Source organism: Oncorhynchus keta, chromosome 19 (genome assembly GCF_023373465.1).
Source record: "Oncorhynchus keta strain PuntledgeMale-10-30-2019 chromosome 19, Oket_V2, whole genome shotgun sequence".
Lineage (NCBI taxonomy): Eukaryota > Metazoa > Chordata > Actinopteri > Salmoniformes > Salmonidae > Oncorhynchus > Oncorhynchus keta.
Window position 1 is genome coordinate 27,336,060 of NC_068439.1, and position 25,819 is coordinate 27,361,878.

General features: G+C 47.4%; 1 protein-coding gene and 1 long non-coding RNA gene across 7 annotated transcripts in view; one reads left to right on the forward strand and one right to left on the reverse strand.

The window, feature by feature from the left end:
• Window positions 1–452: 452 nt before the first annotated feature.
• LOC127909333 (uncharacterized) lies at window positions 453–11,202 on the forward strand. 3 transcript variants are annotated; one of them, XR_008070798.1, is made up of 7 exons: window positions 453–2,789; window positions 2,930–3,154; window positions 3,296–3,479; window positions 10,408–10,542; window positions 10,633–10,812; window positions 10,902–10,991; window positions 11,037–11,202. It is a non-coding gene; the product is annotated as an uncharacterized LOC127909333 (long non-coding RNA). The 3 variants fall into 3 exon arrangements; XR_008070797.1 differs by lacking the exon at window positions 3,296–3,479 and adding an exon at window positions 3,570–3,614 and having other exon boundaries at window positions 463–2,789; window positions 10,363–10,497; XR_008070799.1 differs by lacking the exon at window positions 3,296–3,479 and having other exon boundaries at window positions 464–2,789; window positions 2,930–3,064; window positions 10,408–10,497.
• The window catches only part of LOC127909331 (septin-7), a 53,233-nt gene continuing 31,655 nt past the window's right edge, over window positions 4,242–25,819 (reverse strand). For 2 of the 4 annotated variants that reach the window (XM_052470120.1, XM_052470119.1), the window contains 7 exons: window positions 21,337–21,429; window positions 18,227–18,323; window positions 14,901–14,952; window positions 14,464–14,589; window positions 13,371–13,506; window positions 12,002–12,147; window positions 10,885–11,515 (listed from right to left, as the gene is read on the reverse strand). In XM_052470120.1, the coding sequence (XP_052326080.1) occupies window positions 11,479–11,515; window positions 12,002–12,147; window positions 13,371–13,506; window positions 14,464–14,589; window positions 14,901–14,952; window positions 18,227–18,323; window positions 21,337–21,429 (687 nt within the window). In that variant the 3' untranslated portion in view covers window positions 10,885–11,478. Of the gene's footprint in view, window positions 4,892–10,884; window positions 11,516–12,001; window positions 12,148–13,370; window positions 13,507–14,065; window positions 14,087–14,463; window positions 14,590–14,900; window positions 14,953–18,226; window positions 18,324–21,336; window positions 21,430–25,819 lie in introns of those variants that run through there. The other 2 variants (XM_052470118.1, XM_052470117.1) reach the window with 2 other exon arrangements.

Below are 25,819 nucleotides of genomic sequence, written 5' to 3' on the forward strand. Positions count from 1 at the left end.
AAATTGGGTTCTTGTGGTCAATTTACAATCCTACAAATAATTTGTAATTATGTTCTGGCTCCCAGACCATTTGCTCAAGAAACAAAATCATCCCATGGCTGAATCGAGTTGATGATCCCTGCTATTTGAGATATGACGGAGTCAGTAATTATTGACTGCCCCCTGCTGGTGAAATATAGCGTGCATCTTGGTGAGGAGGACAATGAATTTCAGAAGACAGTTTATGGCTTGTAACTTGACTCAAAGGTGAGCTAAGCCACATCTTACCAAAGTAATCCCCTTCCATCTTCACCAAAACCTTTTCAACAAAAACGTTGATTTCAATAAAACCACATTGGATTGAATCATCACAAGTTTATTATGTGACTATACAGTTGAAGTCGAAAGTCTACATAGACTTAGGTTGGAGTTATTAAAACATGTTTTTCAACCACCCCACAAATTTCTTGTTAACAAACTATAGTTTTTGCAAGTTGGTTAGGATATCTACTTTGTGGATGACATAAGTAATTTTTCCAACAATTGTTTACAGACAGATTATTTCACTCATAATTCACAGTATCACAATTCCAGTGGGTCAGAAGTTTACATGCACTAAATTGACTGTGCCTTTAAACATCTTGGAAAATTCCAGAAAATGATGTCATGACTTTAGAAGCTTCTGATAGGCTAATTGACATAATTTGAGTCAATTGGAGGTGTACCTGTGGATGTATTTCAAGGCCTACCTTCAAACTCAGTGCCTCTTCGCTTGACATCATGGGAAAGACCTCAGCAAAAAAATTGTAGAACTCCACTAGTCTGGTTCATCCTTGGGGGCAATTTCCAAACGCCTGAAGGTACCACGTTCATCTGTACAAACGATAATACGCAAGTATAAACACCATGGGACCACCATGGGAACGCGCAGCCGTCATACCGCGCAGCCGTCATACCGCTCAGGAAGGAGACAGGTTCCGTCTCCTTGAACATACTTTGGTGCGAAAAGTGCAAATCAATCCCAGAACAACAGCAAAGGACCCTGTGAAGATGTTGGAGGAAACAGGTACAAAAGTATCGATATCCACAGTAAAGCAAGTCCTATATCGACATAACCTGAAAGGCCGCTCAGCAAGGAAGAAGCCACTGCTCCAAAACGCCATATAAAACCCAGACTACAGTTTGCAACTGCACATGGGGACAAAGATTGTACTTTTTGGAGTAAAATCCTCTGGTCTGATGAAACAAAAATAGAACTGTTTGGCCATAATGACCATCGTTATGTTTGGGGAAAAAGGGGGAAGCTTGGAAGCCGAAGAACACTATCCCAACCGTGAAGCACGGGGGTGGCAGCATCATGTTGTGGGGGTGCTTGCTGCAGAAGGGACTGGTGCACTTCACAAAATAGATGGCATCATGAGATTGGAAAATTAGGTGGATATATTGAAACAACATCTCAAAAAAGCTTGGTTGCAAATGAGTCTTCCAAATGGACAATGACCCCAAGCATACTTCCAAAGTTGTGACAAAATGGATTAAGGACAACAAAGTCAAGGTATTGGAGTGGCCATCACAAAGCCCTGACCTCAATCCTATAGAACATTTGTGTGCAGAACTGAAAAAGTGTGTGAGAGCAAGGAGGCCTACAAACCCGACTCAGTTACACCAGCTCTGTCAGGAGGAATGGGACAAAATTCACCCAACTTATTGTGGGAAGCTTGTGGAAGGCTACCCGAAACGTTTGAACCAAGTTAAAGAATTTAAAGGCAATGCTACCAAATACTAATTGAGTGTATGTAAACTTCTGACCCACTGGGAATGTGATGAAAGAAATAAAAGCTGAAATAAATAATTCTCTCTACTATTATTCTGACATTTCACATTCTCAAAATAAAGTGGTGATCTTAACTGACCTAAAACAGGGAATTTTTACTAGGATTAAATGTCAGGATTTGTGAAAAACTGAGTTTAAATGTATTTGGCTAAGGTGTATGTAAACTTCTGACTTCAACTGTAAAAACAAAACAACAAAAAATACAGAGATGCAGGACATGAACAGAGTTAAATGTGATGTTTGGGAAGGGAACACGACAGTTGTTTATTACAGTCAATATAGACTTACAGTCATTGGAAATTGTAAGTAAACAACAATAGGGTTGTGTTAACGGGTTGAGTCAACAACTAAGAATTCCTCCCCACAGTCTTCTGGGGAGGAATGCTTGGTTGTTGAGTGAAATCCAGTGTGCACAGTAGACCTCCAAGACCAGACTGGAAAACGCCTGCAAACAAACATGAAACGAATAATGAACAAACGATTACTGTAGCAGGGCCAATATAAGAGAACCAGAAATGTAAAACAGACAAAATAATAATAAATGAAACCTTCCAACGTGACTGAAGTTATACAATGGGGTCCATGGCTAGATCATTTAAATTGCCAGAGATGAAAGAGCATATCAGTTTGGTATGAAGGTAAAACATTTTTTTTTAAATAAAAGTGACGACTAAATAACTGAAAAACCTAAATCATTACAAAACAAACCTCTGAGGTGAGTAGCTTCCTACTCTGCCGTTTGGTCATTTGGCGTTAAATAGAACACTACAACATAGCAGTGCAGTCTGTCTCCAAGGCCATCTAACTAGAAAGAGAATAAGCAGTGCAGTCTGTCTCCAAGGTCATCTAACTAGAAAGAGAATAAGCAGTGCAGTCCGTCTCCAAGGCCATCTAACTAGAAAGAGAATAAGCAGTGCAGTCCGTCTCCAAGGTCATCTAACTAGAAAGAGAATAAGCAGTGCAGTCCGTCTCCAAGGTCATCTAACTAGAAAGAGAATAAGCAGTGCAGTCTGTCTCCAAGGTCATCTAACTAGAAAGAGAATAAGCAGTGCAGTCTGTCTCCAAGGCCATCTAACTAGAAAGAGAATAAGCAGTGCAGTCCGTCATCTAACTAAGGTCATCTAACTAGAAAGAGAATAAGCAGTGCAGTCCGTCTCCAAGGCCATCTAACTAGAAAGAGAATAAGCAGTGCAGTCTGTCTCCAAGGCCATCTAACTAGAAAGAGAATAAGCAGTGCAGTCTGTCTCCAAGGTCATCTAACTAGAAAGAGAATAAGCAGTGCAGTCTGTCTCCAAGGCCATCTAACTAGAAAGAGAATAAGCAGTGCAGTCTGTCTCCAAGGTCATCTAACTAGAAAGAGAATAAGCAGTGCAGTCTGTCTCCAAGGCCATCTAACTAGAAAGAGAATAAGCAGTGCAGTCTGTCTCCAAGGCCAAGGCCATCTAACTAGAAAGAGAATAAGCAGTGCAGTCTGTCTCCAAGGCCAATCTAACTAGAAAGAGAAAAATAAGCAGTGCAGTCCGTCTCCAAGGCCATCTAACTAGAAAGAGAATAAGCAGTGCAGTCTGTCTCCAAGGCCATCTAACTAGAAAGAGAATAAGCAGTGCAGTCTGTCTCCAAGGCCATCTAACTAGAAAGAGAAAAAGCAGTGCAGTCTGTCTCCAAGGTCATCTAACTAGAAAGAGAATAAGCAGTGCAGTCTGTCTCCAAGGCCATCTAACTAGAAAGAGAAAAAGCAGTGCAGTCTGTCTCCAAGGCCATCTAACTAGAAAGAGAAAAAGCAGTGCAGTCTGTCTCCAAGGTCATCTAACTAGAAAGAGAATAAGCAGTGCAGTCTGTCTCCAAGGCCATCTAACTAGAAAGAGAAATAGAAAGTGAAAAGAAAGAAGGAAGAACAGTGCTGTTCCTTTCTGGGGTTCAAAAAGAAAATCCTCTCTGAAATCACAAAAGAGCTGATAACTGTGTGTTTTGTTTTTCTGTGTGTGAGATTGTATGTGTGTGTGTGTGAGACTGTGTGTGTGTGAGACTGTGTGTGTGAGAGACTGTGTGTGTGAGAGAGTGCATGTGTGTGTGTGTGCATGTGAGATTGTGTGAGACTGTGTGTGTATGTGACTGTGTGTGACGGTGTCTGTGATACTGTGTGTGACGGTATGTCTGTGACTATGTTTGTGTGTGAGACTGTGTGTGTGAGAGACTGTGTGTGTGTGTGACTATGAGACTGTGTGTGTGAGACTGTGTGTGACAGTGTCTGTGTGTGTGTTTGTAACACTGTGTGTGTGAGACTGTGTGTGTGTGAGACTGTGTATGTGTGAGACTGTGTGTGTGAGAGACTGTGTGTGTGAGAGAGTGTATGTGTGTGTGTGCATGTGAGAGACTGTGTGTGTGACTGTGTGTGACGGTGTCTGTGATACTGTGTGTGACGGTGTGTCTGTGACTATGTTTGTGTGTGAGACTGTGTGTGTGAGAGACTGTGTGTGTGTGTGACTATGAGACTGTGTGTGTGAGACTGTGTGTGACAGTGTCTGTGTGTGTGTTTGTGACACTGTGTGTGTGAGACTGTGTGTGACAGTGTCTCTCCGTGTGTGTGTGTGACTATGTTTGTGTGTGAGACTGAACAACAAAACATGATTGTACAACCATATAATGTGCCCACATCAGGAAGGAAGAAGGAAAGTATTTGGGGAGGAGAATGAGACAGGGGGAAAGAGAGAGAGAGAGAGAGAGAGAGAGAGAAAGAGAGAAAGAGAGAGAGAGAGAGAGAGAGAGAGAGAGAGAGAGAGAGAGAGAGAAAAGCAAGGAGAAATAGTACAGTGATATAGCATGTTCCAGGACTGAGTCTGTCTGAAAGTGAGTTTGAGTTTAATGGAGGAGCCTCTCTCCCTCTATCCCCCAGTTAGAACCAACTTCCCCCAGACAGACCACGCTGCTCCGTCACACATACAGTATCAGTAACAGGTTGTTGGTTGACAGGCAAACTGACGGTCCAGGCTGATAAATTGGCAACTAGTACATTGTTACATGGTGGTTCTCCTGCAATACTTTTAAAATATCTTATTTTTTTTGTTCTTTTCCAAGGTCCTGTAGGGGCGAGAGAGAGAGCTATGTTGATTTAGAGGCAGAGCTCTTCATAAGGAGCTGTATATACAGTATTGGCTGCAGTGTGTGTGATATCAAGGAGCACTTTGGCTGAGCCCTGTGCCGTTTTCAGACATTCAACAGGTGTGTATTGTCTCAAAGGGTGTGTGTTTTGATCTCTGCCCTTTCCTCCAAACTTTGAGACAAGTCTGTTTCTCAACAAATGGACGCTAAGTAATATTCCATCATATTCTATTAAGGTACAGGAAGAGGTGAGGAGTAGAAAAATAAATACTGTATTATACAACACCACAAAAATAGGTTGAATAATTGTTCATGGTTGACTCCATGTAATGCTGTTGTATAGAAATGTATGTGTTGTAGTAAGTAGTGTGTTGTACCTGGAGGAGTCTAGTTTCTGTTGCTCCAGCACCCTCTGCTGGGCCTCCAGGTTCTTCTCCTTCTGCTCGTGGCGCCGCTGGAACTGCAGACAGAACACAGGACAGTTTGCACGATTTGCATGGCTGGAGTCGTGTGTGTGTGTGTGTGTTATATTCGTATGTGTGCGCGCGCATGTGCATTCACAGTACGTGTGTGTGTCTGAGGGTGTATTTGTAATTAAATCTGAAGTGCCAGGGTGCGCTTTGGACATTCGTAAATGCAGAGCGTTGTCAGATCACATGTTTCTAAATTCAGAGCGCACCCTGGACGCTCTGGCGGAGGAGTAGGGTTGATCCGAGCGTCCTGCCCTCACAACGGCTGTCAAGCACCCGAGCTAACTGGCCAACGTTGGCAGAGCTTGCGTGCTACTTCCAGACACAAATGAGAGAACAGCTCACTCTGACCATTTTACTCGCCCTAGCAGAGCTGGGTTAGGTTGTTTTCATGTTATCCAGTGCATTGGTGACTAACTGTGCTACTAGCAACAATTTAATGACGTTAACTAACACCGGTCATATTCAACGGGTGTTGAGTTTTCGAAAATTCATCAGTTATTCTGTGCTCTGGCACACTCAGACAAAATTGCTCTGAAATAGAGTAGATAGACAGAGTGAATTTATGAACGCACCCTATAAATGTAATCACAGCTATGAACATATTATAACGTTTCATCACGTATGTTGCTAAGAGTCAGTCAGTGATGATTTGAAAGCATTCTTCCGTTCCCTTGGTGATTCTAAATCCTTAGAATACATTACATTAGAATATGATGAGATCACAATTAAATAGAGCAACTTCAGCAGAATGTTTTGAATTTAGAATGTTTGGTGGCAACACCCCAAGACTAGACGTGACCTGTCTCTCCTATCTAAGCTTGAGTGACTTCATCCAGCATTTTGTCCAGGCTGTACCATGGATGGCATCATGGATAGCAGAGGTTGAGGGAGACAGCCCGGGTCTCTGGCAGTGTGAGCAGTACTGGACATCCCAGCTCAGACATGTGACCATTCTCCTTGAACACAGCCAGCACCCGTCTGAGCAGGAGCAGAACCTTCTGGTTGACTGGTACACGGTGGTGAGGAGTATGTTTCTGTTTTACAGAGCGACAGTGTGATAGACCCTAGACAGAATCATGCAACATGAGAGGAGAAAGGCTTTTAAATTGAACCTTTATTTAACTAGGTAAGTCAGTTAAGAACAAATTCCTACTTACAATGATGGCCTACCAGGGAACAGTGGGTTAATTGCCTTGTTCAGGGGCAGAACAACAGATTTTTACCTTGTCAGCTCGGGGATTCGATCCAGCAATCCTTCGCTTACTGGCCCAACACTCTAACCACTAGACTCTAACCACTAAAATACCTGCCACTTTGGATTGGGAGGAGTGACCAGCAGTGTCTCTTTTCTGATGAGAAACTGGAAGCCATTCTGAGGGTGTTGGAGCTGCAGTGATGGGCTTCCTGTCTGCCTCTAAATCATCCTCTGATTGACAGCTCAAGCGCTCTATGGACTGTACCCATTTTGAATTACTAATGATGCATTTTGTAGTGTTAACGTCAGGTAAGATAAGGCCTATTATCTATTTTTCTGTTAATTAAATCAATTTAACCATTCAAAACGGTGGTGCGTCTTTTTAGTGAGATTGCTGTACGGAAAATACACAAATAAACATGGGAACAAACAGAGTATTTCAGTGATTTGATTGAGTGGTGTGAAGGTGTTCTGTTAGGTTCCTGTACCTCTTGCTCAGAGTCTTTGAGCTTCTGGATCTTCATCTCAAACACCCGTTTCATTTCCATCTTGGCCACGTGCTCCCTCCTCTCCTCCTCGATCTGGGCCAGGGGAGTCCTGCAGGGTTTCGGCATGTGCACACACATCCATCAGTTTAAAGCCTTGCACCCCAGCCCAGAGTAGTCAAACTCAGACTTTGGGCCAGGGTGGAAATTCCTGTCACGATCTCTTGCATACACTTATGCCTGGAGGAGGATGAGGACGGGCAGGGGAAGGCCCTGGGTGTGGAAGACCCAGCGATTCAATAGCCATTTCTGCCTGTGTTAGCAAAGCCACCAACAAGCTCTACCGGTACGGATGCTGAGTGAAGCTCACGAAGCAAGCAAGAGCCTAAACACAGGACAACTATTAGAGACTATTCTACCAACAAGCATTCAATGAAGACTTCTGGGCAGTTTGCTAGAGTGCCATAGAATGATATCTATTTCATGACCTGGTAGGGGCCTCTAGTGTCAAATAAAGAGCAGCATCTCTATACAACACAGATATCTGTATGAGGGAAAAACAGAGGAGAGTATAGAAACATAGCTAACAAGGGGTTCTTGAAGAACTGAAATGACACTAGGGAGTTTTTTCTAGCCATCGTGCTTCTACACCTGCATTGCTTGCTGTTTGGGGTTTTAGGCTGGATTTCTGTACAGCACTTTGAGATATCAGCTGATGTACAAAGGGCTATATAAATACATTAGATTTGACACTTACATGCCTTCATTTGTGTCAAATCTAAAAAAAAAAACATTAACATACACATACTTAGCATGCTGATATTATGATGACCGTGCGTGAGAGAGCTATTAGCTAGCTAATGAATGCTGGTGGTTACTGTGATATTACAGTGCATCATTTTAGTGAGGTTCTCTGTACTTGACTGAATCTAAACTCAGCAAAAAAAGAAACTTCCTGTGTCAACTGCATTTATATTCTGCAAACTTAACATGTGCAAATATTTGTATGAACATAAGATTCAACAACTGAGACAAACTGAACAAGTTCCACAGACATGTGACTAACAGAAATGGAATGTGTCCCTGAACAAAGGGGGGGGGGGGTTGAAAATCAGAAGTAACAGTCAGTATCTGGTGTGGCCACCAGCTGCATTAAGTACTGCAGTGCATCTCCTCATGGACTGCACCAGATTTGCCAGTTCTTGCTGTGAGATGTTACCTTGCATCAAGGCACCTGCAAGTTCCCGGACATTTCTGGGGGGAAAGGCCCTAGCTCTCACCCTCCGATCCCAGACGTGCTCAATGGGATTGAGATCCGGGCTCTTCGCCGGACATGGCAGAACACTGACATTCCTGTCTTGCTGGTGGCATTGTCATGCTGGAGGGTCATGTCAGGATGAGCCTGCAGGAAGGGTGCCATATGAGGGAGGAGGATGTCTTCCCTGTAACGCACAGCATTGAGATTTCCTGCAATAACAAGCTCAATCCGACGATGCTGTGACACACCACCCCAGACCATGATGGACCCTCCACTTCCAAATCGATCCCGCTCCAGAGTACAGGCCTCGGTGTAACGCTCATTCCTTCAACGATAAACACAAATCCGACCATCACCCTTGGTGAGACAAAACCATGACTCGTCAGTGAAGAGCACTTTTTGCCAGTCCTGTCTGGTCCAGTGACGGTGGGTTTGTGCCCATAGATGACGATGTTGCCGGTGATGTCTCGTGAGGACCTGCCTTACAACAGGCCTACAAGCCCTTGGTCCAGCCTCCCAGCCTATTGCGGACAGTCTGAGCACTGATGGAGGGATTGTGCTTTCATGGCGTAACTTGAACAGTTGTTGTTGCCATCCTGTACCTGTTCCGCAGGTGTGATGTTCGGATGTACCGATCCTGAGCAGGTGTTGTTACACGTGGTCTGCCACTGCGAGGACGATCAGCTGTCTGTCCTGTAGCACTGTCTTAGGCGTCTCACAGTACGGACATTGCAATTTATTGCCCTGGCCACATCTGCAGTCATGCTTCCTTGCAGCATGCCTAAGGCACGCTCACACAGATGAGCAGGGACCCTGGGCATCTTTCTTTTGGTGTTTTTCCAGAGTCAGTAGAAAGGCCTCTTTAGTGTCCTACGTTTTCATAACTGTGACCTTAATTGCCTATCGTCTGTAAGCTGGTAGTGTCTTAACATGCACCTGTGGAATGGTCGTTAATTGTTTATGGTTCATTGAACAAGCATGGGAAACAGTGTTTAAACCCTTTACAATGAAGATCGGTGAAGTTATTTGGATTGTTGCGAATTATCTTTGTAAGTCAGTGTGCTGAAAAAGGGCCGTTTCTTTTTTTGCTGAGTTTAGTTGATGATCCCTGCTGGGATATGATGGGAGTCAGTAGTTATTGACTGCCCCCTGCTGGTGAAATATAGCATGCATCTTGGTGAGAAGGACAATATACATCTCAGAAGACAGTTTATGGCTTGTAATTTGACTCAAGGGTGAGCTAAGCCACATCTTACCACAATAATTCCCTTCCATTTGCACAAAAACCTTCAATAAAACTACGCTGGGTTGTATCACAAGTTTATTACGGGACTATAAAAACAAAAGACAAATAAAAATAGAGATGCAGTACATGAAGAGTTAAATGTGATGTTTGGGAAGGGAACCCCACAGTTGTTTATTACAGTCAATATAGGCTTGTTTATTTACAGCTATTCAAAATTGTAAGTAAACAACAATAACAACAATAGGGTTGTTAAGCATTCCTCCCCACCGTCTTCTAAAACAGGGTTCTCTAGCCGTGGTCAAGGGGGCCTACTATGTGTCAGCTGGAGTCAAATCCAGTGTGCACAGTAGACCTCCAAGACCAGACTGGAAAACGCCTGCAAACAAACATGAAACGAATGATGAACAAATGATTACTGTAGCAGGGCCAATATAAGAGAACCAAACATTTTAAACAGAAAAAATAATAAATCAATTGTTCTAACACGCCGTCCATGGCTAGATCATTTAAATGACAAGGGATGGAAGAGCATATCATTTTGGGATCAGGCTTACAAAAATAAAAGGGACAACTAAATAACAAAAACGTTACAAAACAAAACGCCTGAGGTGTGTAGCTTGAGGTAAGTAGCTTCCTGCTCCACCGTTTGGTCATTTGGCGTTAAATATAACACTACAACATAGCAGTGCAGTCTGTCTCCAAGGTCATCTAACTAGAAAGAGAATAAGCAGTGCAGTCTGTCTCCAAGGTCATCTAACTAGAAAGAGAATAAGCAGTGCAGTCTGTCTCCAAGGCCATCTAACTAGAAAGAGAATAAGCAGTGCAGTCTGTCTCCAAGGCCATCTAACTAGAAAGAGAATAAGCAGTGCAGTCTGTCTCCAAGGTCATCTAACTAGAAAGAGAATAAGCAGTGCAGTCTGTCTCCAAGGTCATCTAACTAGAAAGAGAATAAGCAGTGCAGTCTGTCTCCAAGGTCATCTAACTAGAAAGAGAATAAGCAGTGCAGTCCGTCTCCAAGGCCATCTAACTAGAAAGAGAATAAGCAGTGCAGTCTGTCTCCAAGGCCATCTAACTAGAAAGAGAATAAGCAGTGCAGTCTGTCTCCAAGGTCATCTAACTAGAAAGAGAATAAGCAGTGCAGTCTGTCTCCAAGGCCATCTAACTAGAAAGAGAATAAGCAGTGCAGTCTGTCTCCAAGGCCATCTAACTAGAAAGAGAATAAGCAGTGCAGTCTGTCTCCAAGGTCATCTAACTAGAAAGAGAATAAGCAGTGCAGTCTGTCTCCAAGGCATCTAACTAGAAAGAGAATAAGCAGTGCAGTCCGTCTCCAAGGCCATCTAACTAGAAAGAGAATAAGCAGTGCAGTCCGTCTCCAAGGCCATCTAACTAGAAAGAGAATAAGCAGTGCAGTCTGTCTCCAAGGTCATGTAACTAGAAAGAGAAAAAGCAGCGCAGTCTGTCTCCAAGGCCATCTAACTAGAAAGAGAATAAGGAAGTGAAAGAAAAACAGTTGTGGCATTCTGGGGTTTAAAGTGGGAAAAAAAATCCTTTCTAAAATCGTTTTTCTGTGTGTCACACTGAACCACAAAACATGATTGTACAACCATCTAATGTGCCCACTTCAGGAAAAAAACACATATATACATAAAAAACTAGGGATAAAAGGAGAAATAGTACAGTGATATAGCATGTTCCAGGACTGAGTCTGTCTGAAAGTGAGTTTGAGTTTAATGGAGGAGCCTCTCTCCCTCTATCCCCCAGTTAGAACCAACTTCCCCCAGACAGACCACGCTGCTCCGTCACACATACAGTATCAGTAACAGGTTGTTGGTTGACAGGCAAACTGACGGTCCAGGCTGGTAAATTGGCAACTAGTACATTGTTACATGGTGGTTCTCCTGCAATACTTTTAAAATATCTTCTTTTTTTTGTTCTTTTCCAAGGTCCTGTAGGGGCGAGAGAGAGAGCTATGTTGATTTAGAGGCAGAGCTCTTCATAAGGAGCTGTATATACAGTATTGGCTGCGGTGTGTGTGATATCATAAGGATGTCATAAGGTGAATGCACCAATTTGTAAGTCGCTCTGGATAAGAGCGTCTGCTAAATGACTTAAATGTAATGTAAATGTATATCAAGGAGCACTTTGGCTGAGCCCTGTGCCGTTTTCAGACATTCAACAGGTGTGTATTGTCTCAAAGGGTGTGTGTTTTGATCTCTGCCCTTTCCTCCAAACTTTGAGACAAGTCTGTTTCTCAACAAATGGACGCTAAGTAATATTCCATCATATTCTATGAAGGTACAGGAAGAGGTGAGGAGTAGAAAAATAAATACTGTATTATACAACACCACAAAAATAGGTTGAATAATTGTTCATGGTTGACTCCATGTAATGCTGTTGTATAGAAATGTATGTGTTGTAGTTGTGTGTTGTACCTGGAGGAGTCTAGTTTCTGTTGCTCCAGCACCCTCTGCTGTGCCTCCCAGTTGTTCTTCTCATCCTCCAGCTGGCGTCTCTTCTCCTCCAGCTCCTTGTGCTGGGCCTCCAGGTTCTTCTTCATCTGCTCGTGGCGCCGCTGGAGCTGCAGACAGGACAATTTGCATCATTTGCATGCTGGAGGTGTGTGTGTGTGTGTGTGTGTGTGTGTGTGTGTGCATATACAGTATGTGTGTGTTTGACTGAGTATGATGTAATCACAGCTATGACCATATTAAAACATTTCATCATGTCTGCTGGTGATGATTTGAAAGCATTCTGCCGTTCCCTTGGTGATTCTAAATCCTAAGAATACATTTACATTTGAATATGATGAGATCACAATTAAATAGAGCAAGAATGTTTTGAATTTAGAATGTTTGGTTGTAAGGCGCCAATGTTGATTTGGAACTCAGATTGGTGGCAACACCCCAAGACTAGACGTGACCCGTCTCTCCTATCTAAGCTTGAGTGACTTCATCCAGCATTTTGTCCAGGCTGTACCATGGATGGCATCATGGATAGCAGAGGTTGAGGGAGACAGCCTGGGTCTCTGGCAGTGTGAGCAGTACTGGACATCCAACTCAGACATGTGACCATTCTCCTTGAACACAGCCAGCACCCGTCTGAGCAGGAGCAGAACCTTCTGGTTGACTGGTACACGGTGGTGAGGAGTATGTTTCTGTTTTACAGAGCGACAGTGTGATAGACCCTAGACAGAATCATGCAGCATGAGGGGAGAAAGGCTTTTAAATTGAACCTATATTTAACTAGGTAAGTCAGTTAAGAACAAATTCCTACTTACAATGACGGCCTACCGGGGAACAGTGGGTTAACTGCCTTGTTCAGGGGCAGAACAACAGATTTTTACCGTGTCAGCTCGGGGATTCGATCCAGCAATCTTTCGCTTACTGGCCCAAAACTCTAACCACTAGACTCTAACCACTAAAATACCTGCCACTTTGGATTGGGAGGAGTGACCAGCAGTGTCTCTTTTCTGATGAGAAACTGGAAGCCATTCTGAGGGTGTTGGAGCTGCAGTGATGGGCTTCCTGTCTGCCTCTAAATCATCCTCTGATTGACAGCTCAAGCGCTCTATGGACTGTACCCATTTTGAATTACTAATGATGCATTTTGTAGTATTAACATCAGGTAAGATAAGGCCTATTATCTCTTTCTGTTAATTAAATCAATTTAACCATTCAAAACGGTGGTGCGTCTTTTTAGTGAGATTGCTGTACGGAAAATACACAAATAAACATGGGAACAAACAGAGTATTTCAGTGATTTGATTGAGTGGTGTGAAGGTGTTCTGTTAGGTTCCTGTACCTCTTGCTCAGAGTCTTTGAGCTTCTGGATCTTCTCCTTGACCTTCATCTCAAACACCTGTTCCATTTCCATCTCCATCTTCATCATCTTGGCCACGTGCTCCCTCCTCTCCTCCTCCATCTGGGCCAATGGACTCCTGCAGGGTTGAGGCATGTGCACACACACAACATCCATCAGTCTAAAGCCTTGCACCCCAGAGCAGTCAAACTCAGACTTCGGGCCAGGGTGGAAATTCCTGTCACGATCTCTACTGCATACACTTATGCCTGGAGGAGGAAGAGGAGGGACATGGGAGAGGAAGACCCAGCGATTCAATAGCCATTTCTGTCTGTGTTAATAAAGCCAAGCCATTGCATCGCTGAGTTAGTGAACGCCAAGTCACCAACATGCTCTACTGGTACGGACGCTGAAAGCTCACAAAGAAAGCAAGAGGCCCCTTCACAGGACAACAAATACGATTTTCCAGGAAGACTATTGGAGACTATTCTGCCAACAAGTATTCAATGAAGACTGGGCAGTTTGCTAGAGTGCCGTAGAATGATATCATCCATTTCATGACCTGGTAGGGGCCTCTAGCGTCAAATAAAGAACAGCATCTCTAAACAACACAGATATCTGTACAATGGAAAAACAGAGAGGAGAGTATGGAAACATAGCTAACAAGAGGGTTCTTGAAGAACTGAAATGACACTTACATGCCTTCATTTGTGTCAAATCTAAAAAAAAAAAACATACACACACTTAGCATGCTGATATTATGATGACTGTGCGTTAGAGAGCTATTAGCTAGCTATTGAATGCTTATGGTTACTGTGATTTTACGGTGCATCATTTTAGTGAGGTTCTCTATACTTGGCTGTGAATTAGCAGTGGCTCAGGCTTATGAGACTGTGTTAGATCCAGCCCAGATGCTGAGCTGTGTGTAGATGACTGTTAGTCCCTGTGATCAGAGGAGTGGATTGCGTTAGTGCAGGGCCTCATCTCCTTCCCTTCATCCACGCTGTTACAGAAGACCTGGCTGGAATGGAGAGAAATGGAAAACAGAACAGAACCACATACAAACACCTTTCGTCAACTTTTGGTTAGTACTCACTTGGTCATTGGTCCCTTGTTCTTGTTGCTGTCCACTCCGTTGTATGTGACGGCTGCTAGCTTCCTGCTGCGGTAGTTCTCATAGTGGACATTGTTGGTCACGTCTTTCAGGTCCTGCATGTGAGTTCTGGATCAAAATCAAATTAAAACTTTATTTAGATGACATGTAAGTTCTGGAACAAGAAGACAGAACCACTGAAATCAAATACAACTTTATTTCAACTAAAATTAACCACAGCAATACACTCTACAGTAAAAAACGATAGTGACACTAAAATCCATTTAAACAGTCAGAGAGAGCAGTGAGGAATGACATTGCACTGAAAACTGGCACCATAATCTCCCTACCATCTGCTACTGCTCATGCAGCGTTTAAACCAGGACACTCAGTGGAGCATGACCATAATGCAGAGGAGAGTGTGTGTGCTGTAACGGTACCTGATGAGCATGTTCCTCAGGATGGTGAAGTCACAGTGCTCTCCATTCTCCACTAGAGAGCGAGACAGAGCGAGGCAGAGCGAGAGAGAAAGGAGAAAGAGTTAGAGAGAGTAGTCAGTAGCCACCAGGGGGTGTGGCAGTCACAGGAGAGAGAGCGTGCTGGAGAGCTAGGCTCAGCTCCAGGGAAGATGCAATTGAGATCTTTTCCTAGAGAGCTGTGGGGAGGAGACAGAGAGGAGTGTATGGGTGTAATATTGTCAGCAGCCACAGGGTGGTGCCAGACACCACATACTCTTCCACATACACTAGTTCCTCTGAGGTTTCTGTTTGACTGCTGTAGGGAGTGGATCACAAAGCTGACGAGTGGCCTTGCCCTCTCCCGCCCTCTCTATATTTACACACTTATATGGTGCCTGAAACATTTTTTAAATTCCAAAACTCACTCCCCATGGGCGGTTAACATGGAACCACCACAGAGGTACTCTCTAGTAGTAGTAACCACACAGTTCATCCAGTCGAGAGCACACAACTATGTCTTATCCAGAACTACAGCCACACACAACTCATTACAGATCAAAGACCATGACTTGTTATCTGGTCATAGACAGAGATAAAGAGCTGTATCTGAATTGTAGAGTTTAGGCTACAACTGATTTTACCATATACTCATGCAGCGGTAGAAAACAGTGGGGAGCAGAGGGGGGACATGAAGAAGTTATGGGGTTAGAGGGTATTTAATGTGTGTGTGATTTGAGCTCTGGGGTGATGACTGCTTGGGTCATGAGGTAAACGTTCAGAATACTTCATAAACATGTCTACTCGACTAAGACCAGTGCTGTAGATTGTAGACTAATTTACAACTGTTCTTAACATGTTTGAGTGAAGAAGACGAGATGCAGAGAGGCATGAACAGGAGCCGCGTGTTAAATGGTAAACCTATCCTCTTTCAAATCATCTCTCCCAGGGAGCTTTTGCATTCCTGCGTGCACATATTTCTTAGTCGGATGCATTCGTTTTCTTTTAGGTAGTGGAAAAATATTTTATTTGTGCTAAGGCACTCCTGCAGCTTCCTGTCATTCTGTCTGTCTAGCATCAAAGAGAACAGAACACACATATCCTGTTGAGTAGAACACGTCTCATCTACATACAGGACTGCCTGCTCAAAACACACCTCTCCATCTAAAGGGCCTGTTCTATTGAGTGGAAGTAGAACTAAATAGTTACAAGTTGATACATAGCAACAGTCATACAATCTCAATGTTTGTCTTTTTTGTGTGTTTTTTTTACATTAACAAATGTCATGTTCGCTGTATGCAATATGACATAAGTGCTACTCTATTTGTTTAGAACATTCCATGGTCATTATGTCACCAGTAGATAATGCTGAGTTTTAGCAGACAGTTTTATCACTCAAGACACACACAGGGCCAGAGAAAGACTTGTTATGTTATGTTGATAACACAACATACCCCTAAATGTCAACTGTTGGGCAGGAGGCTACTGAACTTAACCTGGTTCTAGTAATCTAATGTTTAGTATAGGAATAGTGTGACATTTTAATACACTTTTTGCAGCCATGTAAATACTTGTGTCACTTGAACTATGTGAGCTGAAACTAGAAACATAGATGGGACTCTACGCTGGCTTCGGCTCAGGCTGATTTCAAGGTTTTACTGCTAACATACAAAGCATTACATGGGCTTGCTCGTACCTAACTTTCCGATTTGGTCCTGCCGTACATAGCAACACGTACGCTACGGTCACAAGACGCAGGCCTCCTTACTGTCCCTAGAATTTCTAAGCAAACAGCTGGAGGCAGGGCTTTCTCCTATAGAGCTACATTTTTATGGAATTGTCTGCCTATCCATGTGAGAGTCTTTATTGAATACTTATCTCTTCAGTAGGTCCTATGATTGAGTGTAGTCTGGCCCAGGAGTGTGAAGGTGAACGGAAAGGCACTGGAGCAACAAACCGCCCTGGCTGTCTCTGCCTGGCCGGTTCCCCTCTCTCCACTGGGATTCTCTGCCTCAAACACTATTACAGGGGCTGAGTCACTGGCTTACTGGTGCTCTTCCATGCCATCCCTAGGAGGGGTGCTTCACTTGAGTGGGCTGAGTCACTAACGTGATCTTCTTGTCTGGGTTGGCCCCCCCCCCGGGTTCGTGCCGTGGGCGATACTTGGCCTCGTCTCAGGATAGTAAGTTGGTGGTTGAAGATATCCCTCTAGTGGTGTGGGGGCTGTGCTTTGGCAAAATGGGTGGGGTTATATCCTGCCTGTTTAGCCCTGTCCAGGTGTATCGTCGGACGGGGCCACAGTGTCTCCCTCCTGTCTCAACCTCCAGTATTTATGCTGCAATAGTGTGTGTCGGGGGGCTAGGGTCAGTCTATTATATCTGGAGAATTTCTCCTGTCTTACCCAGTGTCCTGTGTGAATTTAAATCTCCCTCACTCACAGGACCATGCCTCAGGGCTACCTGGCCTGATGACTCCTTGCTGTCCCTAGTCCACCCGGCCGTGCTGCTACTCCAGTTTCAACTGTTCTGCCTGCAGCTATGGAACCCTGACCTGTTCTCCGGACATGCTACCTTATCCCAGACCTGCTGTTTTCAACTCTCTAGAGACAGCAGGTGCGGTAGAGATACTCTGAATGATCGGCTATGAAAAGCCAACTGACATTTACTCCCGAGGTGGTGACCTGTTGCACCCTCTTCAACCACTGTGATTATTATTATCTGACCATGCTGGTCATTTATGACCATTTGAACATCTTGGCCATGTTCTGTTATAATCTCCACCCAGCACAGTCAGAAGAGGACTGGCCACCCCTTATAGCCTGGTTCCTCTCTAGGTTTCTTCCTAGGTTCCGGCCTTTCTAGGGAGTTTTTCCTAGCCACTGTGTTTCTACATCTGAATTGTTTGCTGTTTGGGGTTTTAGGCTGGGTTTCTGTACAGCACTGACGTCAACTGATGTAAGAAGGGCTTTAAATACATTTGATTGATAGAAATGTGAGCATTTGCATTGAGACACAGAGCAGGCCTATGGGGCAAAGCAGAACTGTCACTCTAAATCAACATCACCTGCAGATGCACTTCCCCCAACACACACACAGACGTACAAACTATAAGAAGAGTGCAGTTTCCCAGATAATGTACTGACCCCATAGTAGGGTGAGATAGCTTGTACTTCTTCCAGGCATAAACCTTTCAAATTAAACAGTATGTGTAGGACAACTTTTGTGCTAATATTGAATAACACCCAAAGACTGGTGCGCGTGTGTGTGTCCAGGCCAGTACCTGACTGTGACCTCTGACCCATGACTCCTCACCTTCCGCCACACCCCAGGGGTACTGCCTCCCTCGCACCCGTTTCTCATTGACCACGATGATGGTGTTGCTACCAACAACAGCCAGGGGTAAGCGATCCTGCAGGAGGGAGGGACAAGTGTTACACAGCTGACACACAACAAAAATAAATTAATAGCCTTGTCTAACAGGTTTCTGCACAGACACGGTCTGCAGAAGTCAACTTTAGTGTGACCTTCGCTGCAGTCAAGTATATTCACCAGGTTTCCCTTTTTTAAATTACATGGAAAACTGACTGGAGATAAAGTAGTGTATTGAGATCACACCAGCTCAGTGACAGTTGAGAACAGTGCTTAGTGTGTGTGTACAGTGGCTTGCAAAAGTACTCACCCACCACATTTTGTTGCCTTACAAACTGGAATTAAAATGGATTTTTGGGGGTTTTGTATAATTTGATTTACACAACATGCCTACCACTTTGAAACAAACAAGAAATAAGATGAGAAACAGAAAACTTGAGCATGCTTAACTATTCACCCCCTCAAAGTCAATACTTTGTAGAGACACCTTTTGCAGCAATTACAGCTGCAAGTCTCTCGGAGTATGTCTCTAGAAGCTTGGCACATCTCGCCACTGGGATTGCTCCAGATCCTTCAAGTTGGATGGGTTCTGCTGGTGTACAGCAATCTTTAAGTCATACCACATATTCTCAATTGGATTGAGATCTGGGATTTGATTTGGCCATTCCAAAACATTTAAATGTTTCCCCTTAAACCAGTCGAGTGTTGCTTTATCAGTATGCTTAGGGGTCATTGTCCTGCTGGAAGGTGAACCTCCGTCCCAGACTCAAATATCTGGAAGACTGAAACAGGTTTCCCGCAAGAATTTCCCTGTATTTAGCACCATCCATCATTCCTTCCATTCTGACCAGTTTCCCAGGCTCTGCAGATGAAACACATGGTGTTCTCGGGGTGATGAGAGGTGTTGGGTTTTCAGACATAGCGTTTTGCTTGATGACCAAAAAGCTCAATTTTGGTCTCATCTGATCAGAGAACCTTCTTCCATATGTTTGGGGGAGTCTCCCACATGCCTTTGGCAAAAACCACACGTGTTTGCTTCTTTTTTTCTTTAAGCAATGGCTTAATTCTGGCCTCTCTTCTGTAAAGCCCAGCTCTGTGGAGTGACCGGTTTAAATATGTCCTATGGACAGATACTCCCAACTCCGCTGTGGAGCTTTGCAGCTCCTTCAGGGTTATCTTTGGTCTCTTTGTTGCCTCTGATTAATGCCCTCTTTGCCTGGTCCGTGAGTTTTGGTGGGCGGCCCCGTCTTGGCAGGTTTGTTGTGTTGCCATATTCTTTCCATTTTTTAATAATGGATTTAAAATGGTGCTCCGTGGGATGTTCAAAGTTTCAGATATTTTTTTTATAACCCAACCCTGCTCTGTACTTCTCCACAACTTTGTCCCTGACCTGTTTGGAGAGCTCCTTGGTCTTCATGGTGCCCGCTTGCTTGGTGGTGCCCCTTGCTTAGTGGTGTTGCAGACTCTGGGGCCTTTCTGAACAGGTGTATATATATATAGTGAGATCATGTGACACTTAAAGTCCACCTGTGTGCAATCTAACTAATTATGTGACTTCTGAAGGTAATTGGTTGCACCAGAACTTATTTAGGGGCTTCATAGCAAAGTGGGTGAATACATATGCACGCACCACTTTTCCGCCTAAATGTTTTATAATTTTTTTTAAACAAGTTATTTTTTAAATTTCACTTCATCAATTTGGACTATTTTGTGTATGTTTATTATTATAAAAATCCATTTAAATTACAGGTTGTTATGCAACAAAATAGGAAAAACACCAAGGGGTATGAATACTTTTGCAAGGCACTGTATGTGTGTGTGTGTGTGTATATATGTTTGTGTGTATTTGCTTGCGTGTATATGATTGTGTGTGACACAATATAAGTGCAGAGTATGCTGGACCAGTAGAGGACATCTGATCGTGTGACCTAATCAATATTAATTCTACCTGTATATCTCTATGATAGCTAGCTCACTTCTCTGTATGGCTCTATGGTCAAAATAAACTTTTTTTCAACGGTCGCCAGCGGACCAGTCGGTCTCCGCGGTCGCCAGCGGACCAGTCGGTCTCCGCGGTCGCCAGCGGACCAGTCGGTCTCCGCGGTCGCCAGCGGACCAGTCGGTCGCCAGCGGTCGCCAGCGGACCAGTCGGTCGCCAGCGGACCAGTCGGTCGCCAGCGGACCAGTCGGTCTCCGCGGTCGCCAGCGGACCAGTCGGTCTCCGCGGTCGCCAGCGACCAGTCGGTCTCCGCGGTCGCCAGCGGACCAGTCGGTCTCCGCGGTCGCCAGCGGACCAGTCGGTCTCCGCGGTCGCCAGCGACCAGTCGGTCTCCGCGGTCGCCAGCGGACCAGTCGGTCTCCGCGGTCGCCAGCGGACCAGTCGGTCTCCGCGGTCGCCAGCGGACCAGTCGGTCTCCGCGGTCGCCAGCGGACCAGTCGGTCTCCGCGGTCGCCAGCGGACCAGTCGGTCTCCGCGGTCGCCAGCGGACCAGTCGGTCTCCGCGGTCGCCAGCGGACCAGTCGGTCTCCGCGGTCGCCAGCGGACCAGTCGGTCTCCGCGGTCGCCAGCGGACCAGTCGGTCTCCGCGGTCGCCAGCGGACCAGTCGGTCTCCGCGGTCGCCAACGAACCAGTCAGTCTCCGCGGTCGCCAACGAACCAGTCAGTCTCCACGGTCGCCAACGAACCAGTCAGTCTCCACGGTCGCCAACGAACCAGTCAGTCTCCACAGTCGCCAACGGACCAGTCAGTCATTCTCCACGGTCGCCAATGGACCAGTCAGTCAGTCTCCACGGAAGCTAACAAACCAGTCAGTCTTCTCTTGTCAATACTGGGGCTGTTGGGACCAGCTCAGCCAAAATACTAGTGTTAGATTTTATTGGATTTATGTTATGGGGGCTGTAAACATGACATATAGCAATTGGGATAAAGATAGTGATGCATGTTCATGTTTGTTTGTCAGGTCAAGTTTTTTTTCTCCTATTCAATTCCATCTCTTGTGTGGAGAATAAAAGCAGCGTTTATGTGTGTATGAGCGCATTGGGAGAAACCAAACCTTGATCTTCTTGACTATCTTGTTCTCCTCCTCATCGTCAGTTTCTGGGAACTCGTAGATCTTGATTTTGTGCTCTGTGATTTCTCGCATGATCTATAAAGAGATTAGGGGAGGGAGGGAGGGGAAGAATAGAGGGGAGGAGAAAAATATAGAAAGGTCAGAGCAATGGGGGTGGAGAAGGAGACAGCGATGAGAGAGAGAGCTAGAGATGACAGATGAGACCAAGAGAGGAGACAGAGCGAGGAGAAGAGACAGAGCAAGACAGAAATATAGAGGGAAGCCTAGTGGTTAGAGCATTGGACTAATAACCGGAAGGTTGCAAGTTCAAACCCCCGAGCTGACAAGGTACAAATCTGTCGTTCTGCCCCTGAACAGGCAGTTAACCCACTGTTCCTAGGCCGTCATTGAAAATAAGAATCTGTTCTTAACTGACTTGCCTGGTTAAATAAAGGTTAAAAAAAAATATATATATATAGATGAGACTGAGAGAATAGATGACAGAGAGACAGAGAGAGACTAGACAGAGAGAGACTAGACAGAGAGACAGACAGAGAGAGAGAGAGAGAGAGACACACAGAGAGAGACACAGACAGAGAGAGACACAGACAGAGAGAGAGACACACAGAGAGAGACACACAGAGAGAGACACAGAGAGAGACACACAGAGAGAGACACACAGAGAGAGACACACAGAGAGAGACACACAGAGAGAGACACACAGAGAGAGACACACAGAGAGAGACACACAGAGAGAGACACACAGAGAGAGACACACAGAGAGAGACACACAGAGAGAGACACAGAGAGAGACACAGAGAGAGACACAGAGAGAGACACAGAGAGAGACACAGAGAGAGACACAGAGAGAGACACAGAGAGAGACACAGAGAGAGACACCGACAGACAGAGAGAGACACAGACAGACAGAGAGAGACAGACAGACCGACCGACCGACAGAGAGAGACCACACAGAGAGACCGACACACAGAGAGACCGACCGACCGACAGAGAGACCGACCGACCGACAGAGAGACCGACCGACCGACAGAGAGACAGACACCGACAGAGAGACAGACCGACCGACAGAGAGACAGACCGACCGACAGAGAGACAGACCGACCGACAGAGAGACAGACCGACCGACAGAGAGACAGACCGACCGACAGACCACAGAGAGACAGACAGAGAGACCGACAGAGAGACAGACCGACCGACAGACAGACCGACAGAGAGACCGACAGAGAGACCGACAGAGAGACCGACAGAGAGACCGACAGAGAGACCGACAGAGAGACCGACAGAGAGACAGACAGAGAGACAGACCGACAGAGAGAGACAGACAGAGAGACAGACCGACAGAGAGAGACAGACAGAGAGACAGACCGACAGAGAGAGACAGACAGACCGACAGAGAGACCGACAGAGAGACCGACAGAGAGACAGACAGAGAGACAGACCGACAGAGAGACAGACAGACCGACAAAGACAGACAGACCGACAGAGAGACAGACAGACCGACAGAGAGACAGACCGACCGACAGAGAGACCGACAGAGAGACCGACAGAGAGACCGACAGAGAGACCGACAGAGAGACCGACAGAGAGACAGACCGACAGACAGACCGACAGACAGAGACCGCCCGACAGAGAGAGAGACCGACAGACCGACAGAGAGACCGACAGACCGACAGAGAGACCGCCCGACCGACAGAGAGACCGCCCGACCGACAGAGAGACCGCCCGCCCGACAGAGAGACCGCCCGCCCGACAGAGAGACCGCCCGCCCGACAGAGAGACCGCCCGCCCGACAGAGAGACCGCCCGACCGACAGAGAGACCGACAGAGAGACCGACAGAGAGACCGACAGAGAGACCGACAGAGAGACAGACAGAGAGACAGACCGACAGAGAGACCGACAGACAGACAGACCGACAGAGACCGACAGACCGACAGAGACAGACAGACCGACAGAGACAGACAGACCGACAGAGACAGACAGACCGACAGAGAGACCGCCCGCCCGACAGAGAGACCGCCCGCCCGACAGAGAGACCGCCCGCCCGACAGAGAGACCGCCCGCCCGACAGAGAGACCGCCCGCCCGACAGAGAGACCGCCCGCCCGACAGAGAGACCGCCCGCCCGACAGAGAGACCGACAGAGAGACCGACAGAGAGACCGACAGAGAGACCGACAGAGAGACAGAGAGACAGACAGACCGACAGAGAGACAGACAGACCGACAGAGAGACAGACAGACCGACAGAGAGACAGAGAGACAGACCGACAGAGAGACAGACAGACCGACAGAGAGACAGACAGACCGACAGAGAGACAGACAGACCGACAGAGAGACAGACAGACCGACAGAGAGACAGACAGACCGACAGAGAGACAGACAGACCGACAGAGAGACAGACAGACCGACAGAGAGACAGACAGACCGACAGAGAGACAGACAGACCGACAGAGAGACAGACAGACCGACAGAGAGACAGACAGACCGACAGAGAGACCGACAGACCGACAGAGAGACCGACAGAGAGACAGAGAGACAGAGAGACAGAGAGACCGACAGAGAGACAGACAGACCGACAGAGAGACAGAGAGACAGACAGACCGACAGACAGACCGACAGAGAGACCGCCAGACCGACAGAGAGACCGCCCGACCGACAGAGAGACCGCCCGCCCGACAGAGAGACCCGCCCGCCCGACAGAGAGACCGCCCGCCCGACAGAGAGACCGCCCGCCCGACAGAGAGACCGCCCGCCCGACAGAGAGACCGCCCGCCCGACAGAGAGACCGCCCGCCCGACAGAGAGACCGCCCGCCCGACAGAGAGACCGCCCGCCCGACAGACAGAGAGACCGCCCGCCCGACAGACAGACCGCCCGCCCGACAGACAGAGAGACCGCCCGCCCGACAGAGAGACCGCCCGCCCGACAGACAGAGAGACCGCCCGCCCGACAGACAGAGAGACCGCCCGCCCGACAGACAGAGAGACCGCCCGCCCGACAGAGAGACCGCCCGCCCGACAGAGAGACCGCCCGCCCGACAGAGAGACCGCCCGCCCGACAGAGAGACCGCCCGCCCGACAGAGAGACCGCCCGCCCGACAGAGAGACCGCCCGCCCGACAGAGAGACCGCCCGCCCGACAGAGAGACCGCCCGCCCGACAGAGAGACCGCCCGCCCGACAGAGAGACCGCCCGCCCGACAGAGAGGCCGCCCGCCCGACAGAGAGGCCGCCCGCCCGACAGAGAGGCCGCCCGCCCGACCGACAGAGAGGCCGCCCGCCCGACCGACAGAGAGGCCGCCCGCCCGACCGACAGAGAGGCCGCCCGCCCGACCGACAGAGAGGCCGCCCGACCGACCGACAGAGAGGCCGCCCGACCGACCGACAGAGAGGCCGCCCGACCGACCGACAGAGAGGCCGCCCGACCGACCGACAGAGAGGCCGCCCGACCGACCGACAGAGAGGCCGCCCGACCGACCGACAGAGAGGCCGCCCGACCGACCGACAGAGAGGCCGCCCGACCGACCGACAGAGAGGCCGCCCGACCGACCGACAGAGAGGCCGCCCGACCGACCGACCGACAGAGAGGCCGCCCGACCGACCGAGAGACAGACCGACCGACAGAGAGACAGACCGACAGACGAGACCGAGACAGACAGCAGCAGACAGCGGCGAGACCGAGACAGACAGCGGAGAGACCGAGACAGACAGCGGAGAGACCGAGACAGACAGCGGAGAGACCGAGACAGACAGCGGACAGACAGCGGACAGACAGCGGAGAGACCGAGGACAGACAGCGGAGAGACCGAGACAGACAGCGGAGAGACCGCGACAGACAGCGGAGAGACCGAGACAGACAGCGGAGAGACCGCGGAGAGACAGCGGAGAGACCGCGACAGACAGCGGAGAGACCGCGACAGACAGCGGAGAGACCGCGACAGACAGCGGAGAGACCGCGACAGACAGCGGAGAGACCCGACAGACAGCGGAGAGACCGCGACAGACAGCGGAGAGACCGCGACAGACAGCGGAGAGACCGCGAAGATAGCGGAGAGACCGCGAAAAGACAGCGGAGAGACCGCGAAAGACAGCGGAGAGACCGCGAAAGACAGCGGAGAGACCGCGAAAGACAGCGGAGAGACCGAGACAGACAGCGGAGAGACCGAGACAGACAGCGGAGAGACCGAGACAGACAGCGGAGAGACCGCGAAAGACAGCGGAGAGACCGCGAAGACAGCGGAGAGACCGCGAAAGACAGCGGAGAGACCGCGAAGAGACAGCGGAGAGACCGAGACAGACAGCGGAGAGACCGAGACAGACAGCGGAGAGACCGAGACAGACAGCGGAGAGACCGAGACAGACAGCGGAGAGACCGAGACAGACAGCGGAGAGACCGAGACAGACAGCGGAGAGACCGAGACAGACAGCGGAGAGACCGAGACAGACAGCGGAGAGACCGAGACAGACAGCG